The sequence below is a fragment of the Urocampus carinirostris genome, chromosome 2 (assembly GCF_059441175.1).
Source record: "Urocampus carinirostris isolate Australia breed hairy pipefish chromosome 2, RoL_Ucar_1.0, whole genome shotgun sequence".
Classification (NCBI taxonomy): Eukaryota; Metazoa; Chordata; class Actinopteri; order Syngnathiformes; family Syngnathidae; genus Urocampus; species Urocampus carinirostris.
The window spans coordinates 18,579,296-18,587,327 of record NC_142350.1 but is presented as its reverse complement, the minus strand read 5'-3'; the positions used below and the strand labels follow the sequence as shown (position 1 = coordinate 18,587,327).

The window sequence follows — 8,032 nt, the reverse complement described above, 5'->3', positions numbered from 1 at the left end:
AGTAGTAAAAGGCAAGAAGTTCCTTGATTTTAAAATTGCTTGGATTTAGCGAAGAAAAGAGGTGTACGAACACTGAAAATACTGATAAGAAGAAAAAAACAGAAGGTCAATTACACTCCTTGACAGTAGACGGCGATAATGCCCTGCTCAATCTCTTTTACCTGTTGAGTCAATCGGCGAGTTTGAGAGGGGCTAAATTTCATCTTATTGTTTCTCTCTCTCTTTCCCTTTTCATCTCCCCTTCTCTCTCCATTTTCTATCATTCTTATTCAACATTTTTCTCTTTTTCCTTTTCTCTCTCATTTACTTCTCTCTTTCTCTTATTCTCTCTTTGTCCCTCTCTAGCTTTCTTTTTGGTCTTTCTTTCTATCTTTTCTTCTCCTTTTATTTCTTCTTTCTTTGTCTTTTTCTTCCTCTACTTCTCTTTTCTGTTCTCTTCACTCTCCATCCCTCTCGTTTTGTCTTCTTTGACTCTCTCATTTTCTTCACTCTTTCTATCTCTTTCACTTCCTCTCTTTCTTTCTCTTGTTCTCCCATCTCTCTTTTTTCTCTCTTTCGCACTCTCCTTGTCTATCTTTCTCTCTCGCCCCTCTTTTCTCTATCTCTCTTTTTCTCTGTCCCTCTCTCTTTTCCTATTTCTCTCTCTCTGTTTCCATCTGTTTTTCTTTTTGTTTCCCTCTCTTTTCTTTATTTCTCTCTTTCTTTCATTTTCTCTCTCTTTGTCTCCATCTTTCTCTCCCTTTCTCTCTTTTTCTGTCATTAGGACCTTTTCTTTTTCTGTCTTTTTACAAAACTACGCACGGCCTGGTACCGGTCCACACCTCGGTGGTTGCCGACCACCGGTCCTAGGGATTTATTGGAAAGATTTATCTGAAACTCACTCGTAACATTGGAATTGATACAAGTCTGAGGAAGCCTACAAGAACATCAGAACTTTCATTCTGACAATAAGGATGCGTGCACCGGCACTATTACGCCTTCTCGGTTGTTTACCTATCTAAAGGCCTCGGTCGCGGGCGCATAGGGTCCCCGGCGGGAACCCCCCGGGTGACTGCGAGCGTTTTAACCGGGGCCCCATGCCGACGCAGACAATAGAGCCGGGGCCCAATCACCGTCTGCTCTTTTGTTGCAGGGGGAGCCAGCGAGGCTGGGAAGGGGCCAAGGGCCACGGCAGCGAACAACCCCCCCACCCCCGGGATCTCCTAAAACACCTTTATTTGCCATAGAAGCTGTTTTTTCCCAGGTGATAGTAAAGGTAACACTTTGCTAGCTAACACATACAAGCTCCCATCCAGGCTTGGGGGGTAATGGTTTACATGTAACGGTAATTAGGTTACACAAAAAAGTAATCGTATTCTGTTACTGTTACAGGTATATTTAGTGAAAACAAGGATTATATTGCAGCATTACAATCTATCTAAACAAATCTAAAACGTGTGGCCCACAGGCCAGGTTAGGTCCTCCAAGGGAATGAAAATTCCTCCACAGACTCATGACCAATTATCGTAAACGTTTGGTTTCTGTTATCGCCTCCATTGGTACGTTTTAATTTTCTTTTTGGGCCTTTATAAATGGAATCAAGATTTCAATAGTATATTTTTTATTTCTTTGGGTTGTCTCTGTGTGAAAATAAAATTGGTTTGATGATCTGATAAATAGGCAAAAACACAGAAATCAGGAAGGAGCGCAAATACGTCTTCACGGCACTGTAGTATAGTATAGTATAGTATAGTATAGTATAGTATAGTATAGTATAGTATAGTATAGTATAGTATAGTATAGTATAGTATAGTATAGTATAATATAGTATAGTATAGTATAGTATAGTATAGTATAGTATAGTATAGTATAGGCATGACATACCCCATTTGTTGTATTATTCAATTATTTACGCTTTACATACTTAAGAGAAAGAAAAAGAAAATACAAACCTTGTATTTTCAATTTAAATATTATTTTACTCACGCTTGGATTTAAAAGGTGCATATGTATCTTGCGAAATTGAATTGATCATTTTTGTTCTACTACCTATTATGATTAATATTATGATTGTATTATGAATATTTTTATGATTATGATTATTTTGAACACCCCTATTTTGCTATACGGGTTTATGTTTTTCTTTTTCTTTAAAAGTGACTTATTCCCGTACTTGGCTCTCTGCTGCCACTCACTGTCCAGAGAGTCAATCTGCATAAAACCATTAGCAAATTTAATCTTCAATCAAGCATTTACTTGGTAAATACAATAAACTTTGTTTTTATTCTATGTAGTACAGTATTGTGAGCAAATAGCATTTGTTATGTTAATTAACGCCTAACAAGGGAACTCGCAATAATCGATAAGGGGAACAATTGGTCCAGGTTGAAAGGGATGGCAATATGTGTAATATGTGAGTACATATTGACAAAATATTTGATATATTTACAACTTTTTAACCCTCGTGGCATGCAGGTACAGATTATGTACATTTTCATGTTTTTTTTTTCAAACTTGCAACCGGCGGGCCAGATCAGCTTAAGCTGCAGTTTGAAATTCATCCACTTTATGTTGACAAAGCCAAGCACCACTCACAATTGTAGCAATATTATCTCTCTCTCTCTCTCGCTCCCTGTCTCTCTCTTTATTTATTTCCTTCCCTTCTTCTTTTTTACTCTCTTTTCTCTCTCTCTCTATCTTTTTTTTTCTTTTCTATACTGTATATCTGTCCCTCTTACTCTCTCTCTCTTTCATTCTCCCCCTTTTCAGCTTTCTCTTTTTCTCACTCTTATTCTCTCTCTCTCTCTCCTGTTTTTCTTTCTTTCTTTTCTCTCGTTCTTGCTTTTTCTTTCTGTCTCAGTATCCCCCCTCTCTTATTTCTCTCTCTTCCTTTCTCTTCCTCTGCCCCTTCCTTTCTTTCACTCTTTTTATGACTAAATCTTCTAAACTATATATCTATGTATAGTTCTATTGCCATTAAGCATTTAGAGTGGTTTTAAATAAAACATTATTCATCAATGGCTGAGTTATCACCCTTTAAGTTGATGTCCAGATAAAGTTCACTTAATTGTAAACTGTGTAAAACAGTCAGCAAATCACAGAAAACCTGTGGCGATGATGTCATCAACATGTTTAATGGTCTGCAGGTGTGGAATACGGCAGTTAATTAAATAAAAAAGGCCCCTTGTAGCCTTCTAGTAAGTCTTCTGATTGCCTCTTCCTCAGGTGGGTGAAATGCAAATGTCAATACCATAACTATCAAGTTATTCTATTCTCGTTTTCCCCCTTGAACAGCTAAAGCCATGTTGTGTGGCTTGCTCCTAGCTGTCCTTTTAGTGTTCGCGGATGCTGACATTAGCCCGGCCCTGAATGGCCACTGGGAGCTTTGGAAGAAGGCCCACAATAAAGTCTACCCACATCAGGTTTGAGCTTTATGCTAAGTTTGCGTCTGCTTCAATCTGGATGAAAAATGACAAAGTACTTGTTTGCGTGTCAAGCTGGAGGAGTCCGATCGCAGGAGGATATGGGAAGATAACCTGCTGATGATCAATGTCCACAACCTTGAAGCCACTTTGGGCCTACACGCATACGAGTTGGCAATGAACCACTTGGGGGACTTGGTAACTCATTATTGTATTTATATTACATAGTTGAAATTTTAAACCAAAATACTGTTGTATTTTGGCATACCTGTCTATGTCAGCCAATTGCTCCCCTTATTGATTGCAATGTCACCTATCTCTTTGCAGCCAAGAGCTACTTTTTGTTAATCATTGCCAAGGGCTATAAGTTTGATGCTCCTCTCTAAAATGACAACTTGTGTATTGCTAGGCTGCAACTATTAATAAAGCAGTGCTCAGTCAACCAACAAACCTTATGGCAATTGGGTCATTGTGGTTTTCCAGGAAATGCGATTTCTCACTGGTGAGCTTATTCCAGAACCTGTCTATGGGCTACCTAGTGCCACCACATTGGCGACTTCCACTTTAGCATCATTTATTGTCTGAATAATGGTTAAAATGTAGAAAAAAACAACTTGTCTAGAGTTTATGGTCTATATGCTTATTCTTCCAAACTCTTTTCTTAACTATTGAATTTCCTTTAAATTGTAAATGTTTTTGAATTTCACTTGAATTGTTTTGCAGACTAAGGAGGAGGTAAGCGGCACACTGGCCGGTACAGTGGTGCCATCCGACCTGGAGAGGATCCAACTGAATTTTAACTGGGATCAAACCCCACCACCTCCCTCGTTGGACTGGAGGAAACGCGGTCTGGTAACTGAAGTCAAAATGCAGGTGAGGGTACACTTTGATGCCTGCCGTGTCATGCGAGCTAACTATTTGGTGGGCAGGGTTCTTGTGGCTCCTGCTGGGCTTTCAGTGCCGTGGGGGCCCTGGAAGGTCAGCTGAAAAAACGAACTGGCACCCTCACATCACTGAGTCCGCAGAACCTGGTGGACTGTTCCACAGATTTTGGAAACCATGGCTGCCACGGAGGCTTCATGAGCAACGCCTTCCGCTACGTTAACAAGAACGGTGGGATTGACCCAGACTGGGCTTATCCTTACACGGCTAAGGTAAGAATTGTGACCTTTTGATAAAGTTGTGTTCAAAGGTGGTCTGAGCCACTACTTCAGGGATCCCCAACCTTTTTTCCTGTGAGTCGCATGTTTCCCTTCTATAATGGGGGAATGAGAATCTCCATGTGAACAAGTGTGATGAATTGCCTAAATGAATTTTCCAAAAAACCTTTCTGGATTATTTACAAAACAAGTCCGGAAATGATAATGTTATTAATTTCATTTAGGTCTGGTCTGATGGCGCCAGACTACACATGGAACCCATCTTTTGTAACTGTTGAACAAGACTATATAAAAAGACATGGGTGAATAACGATTAAAAAAGTAGTCGGTGAGAAAAGCTCTTCCTGGGACAAATTGGGGTCTGGTTTGGCCTTAAGATCTTACCTCTAGGCTAAAAGTGGTTGACAATCTTTTCCTCTTCGCAAAAAGTTTGATCACTTTGGAGATGTCTGACCAACCCCAAGAAAAAAAACACTCCCTTGTACAGCTAGGTCGTAAAGTTTGTTTGTGACGCCCTTAATCACGAGTTTCAAAGGGCTGCAAAGACCAGATTATTGCAAACTAGACTATTATTACACCATCCCTTGATCTAAAACATTGAAGGGACTGCACTAGAGAAGACTATCTGGATGAATAGGCAAAAAATAACTACTGTAGGGAGAATATGTGATAAATTGTATGTCCTCAAGCTGCGCTTGAGACTGCGCCATTGTAACTGTTGACTTTTACCCTTTTCAATCGTGGTTTTGGATGCGTTCCAAGGGATGGGCAGGGGTAAACCAGTGAAGGCTGTCGGCCCCTGCTGTTGAACAGAAGAGTGTCACCCTGACCCAAGTGACATGGCCGCTTTCTTGTGTCCCGTTTCATCTGGAGGGACAAAAGCATGACCATTTGGGTGCCGAGGTGCTTAACTTGTTTGGGTGATTGGGCATTTGGGTTGGCCATGGTACAATATTTTTGGGGTTTTTGCTACTTTTTCCTTTTTTTTTTTTTTTGTATTTTTGTCTGTCGGTCACCCCTCTTGAGGGATATGACCAGAGTAGATCTCATGGTTTAATAAGTATTTTACTAAGAACTGGTGTCATCTAACAGAAGAAGGTAATCTTTTGGCGATGATCCAAATGAACCCTTCTTGCCTTGGTCAACACGATGCTTCTACATGTCTTAACAGCGAGGTGAGTGCCTATACAAGCCTCAAGAAAGGGTGGCAAACTGCTCTGGTCACTCATTCGTCGCCAAGGGGGACGAAGACGCTCTGAAGGTGGCCCTTGCTAACGTGGGCCCAGTCTCTGTGGCCATCGACGCCTCGCGCTCCAGTTTCCACTTCTACAGACACGGTGAGTTTTAACTCTATTGTCCCTTGAAACAAAAGGTTAGTGTTTACTATGGAATTTTGTAACTCTGGTGGGTCTGACAATACAAGGGCATGCTCCCCCTCTTTGAATTTAAAATTGATAAATTTCCTTCCAAACACATTTTTAGAACTAGCTCTGATGAATTTGGGACACTTGTTTAACTATTGAACCATGAAGGCAATGAGGTACTCATAAAGCACGGTTACGAGACAGGAGTTTCACGCAGCAAGAGACGTGGAATAAAGTTTGAAGAATAAAAGCCTGAGTATTTTAGTGTAGCGCGGCAATATTAATATAATGTTGTCCACTATCATTGAACGGCCATCTGGATTAGATCCAAAATGGAAGATGCTAGATCGGTATAGGATGTTTTGTTTTCAAAGTACAAAACTATGACAATTTTTGATTCAATCAGAAAAAGGATACGATAAGGTATTGGACAGATGTTATTGTAAGTTTATTAGTGATGGGAATTCTGGCTATTCTTGAACAAGCCTTCAGCTCGACTCACTACAAATAGTCTCTTTAGGCTACAAAATGGCTCTTCAGACTTTTTGTTTTAATGGAACAATGCATTATGCATGAAATTTACAAGCATTTATTTTTTTTTCACTCTACAGTGAACTTTTAACTTAATCTGAACTTTTATACATAGCAACACATTCTCTGAAAAAAAATAAAACATCAAAATGCTAACTTTTACTGCAATGAAACTATCAGGGGAAAAATAACTAGACAACTCAACTTTTAACCAATGTACACTGAAATGACACAGAACCCCGGAATCGAAGCAAAATGTCTCGCCCGAAAATTAGCCTTGACGTACACGGTGCCTAAACTTTGACGGTCGGGTTCATGTTGATGCACTCTGCTTTAGAGTTTATAATTAAAATAAGTCCATCTGGATAAGATTCCTTTAAATTTCATTTGTCCTCATTTTGCACTCTCCTCTAAATGGTTCATTTTACTTAACTTGTGCTGTTCCCTCACCTCAACTCTGCTCAGCGAACAAATAAGTCAAATGAAAATACACATATTAACCAAATGGCGACAAAATATGAACACCATAGTGATCTTTTGATATTGTAGTCTTTGATTAACTTGGCATTTAGTTAACGAGAAAAATACAAGTTCGTGTGACCCTGGCAGCCCACCAGAGACTTTAGACGGTATGAAGAAACATTGGGTTATTTTTTGGGGATGCATATTAGGAGTATACGAGGATCTCGGATGTAGCCACCACGTGAACCACGGTGTGCTGGCTGTGGGTTATGGCACAGAAAAGGGAAGAGATTACTGGCTGGTCAAGAACAGGTTCGTATTTTTATTTTCCCTCCTGTTTTTTTTTTTTTTTTTTTTTTTTTTTAATAAAAGTTTTTAATTTGTCTACTTATGACTGTAGCTGGGGAGTGAAATTTGGTGATCAAGGTTACATCAAGATGGCTCGCAACAAGATGAACCAGTGTGGGATTGCGCTCCACGCCTGTTTTCCAGTCATGTGACTGACACATCCTGCATGCAGTATTGTACATGGCGTTGTTTTTAAGATGCTGGAAAATAAATTTGTTTTGCCTTTATCTCTGAATTTTTATAAAGGGACTGACCACAGGTCAAAGTAGATACTTTGCACTTCGGTTATTGCTGGTTCTCTGCTTCGGCCTTTCATTGTGCATTCTGATTAGCTAAACGGAGGAAGATGCTTTTTATTGCCATCAGTTTGACCCTTCCACCTGATGAACCTGCTCAGTCACTAGTGCTTATCTGGCGCTCCGTTGCATTTTAAAAATAATTGATGATGCAGTATAGTGTCAGACAGAACGGGAAGGTTAATGCAGTTTCTCATAACGGCCACATGATGGTGGCAAAGTAATATGTGAAGTGGATCTGGTCCTTAATTCATAAGGTTGAGCAAAATAAACATTGCAGGTTTCAATAAATTCAACTCAATAAATACTTGTAAATTGGGTTTGCAATTTTTCTACTTCAGGGATTCTCATTTTGTGGGCAATATCGTTCCCATTAATCCTGATCCTGTAGTAGAACTGAACAAGTGATGTAACGCACAAGTACACCAAATAGATAAAAACCGCCGAACTGCAATTTTTCTACTCATTTC

General features: G+C 39.7%; 1 protein-coding gene across 1 annotated transcript; it reads left to right on the top strand.

Annotated features, from left to right (window-relative positions):
- Positions 1 to 3,078: 3,078 nt before the first annotated feature.
- LOC148371235 (cathepsin S-like) lies at positions 3,079 to 7,493 on the top strand. Its single transcript, XM_088329190.1, has 8 exons — positions 3,079 to 3,204; positions 3,274 to 3,401; positions 3,477 to 3,599; positions 4,125 to 4,274; positions 4,331 to 4,555; positions 5,733 to 5,898; positions 7,128 to 7,230; positions 7,319 to 7,493. The coding sequence occupies exons 2-8, from the start codon at positions 3,282 to 3,284 to the stop codon at positions 7,416 to 7,418; spliced, it is 987 nt and encodes a 328-aa protein (XP_088185316.1). The 5' UTR covers positions 3,079 to 3,204; positions 3,274 to 3,281; the 3' UTR covers positions 7,419 to 7,493.
- Positions 7,494 to 8,032: the final 539 nt, after the last annotated feature.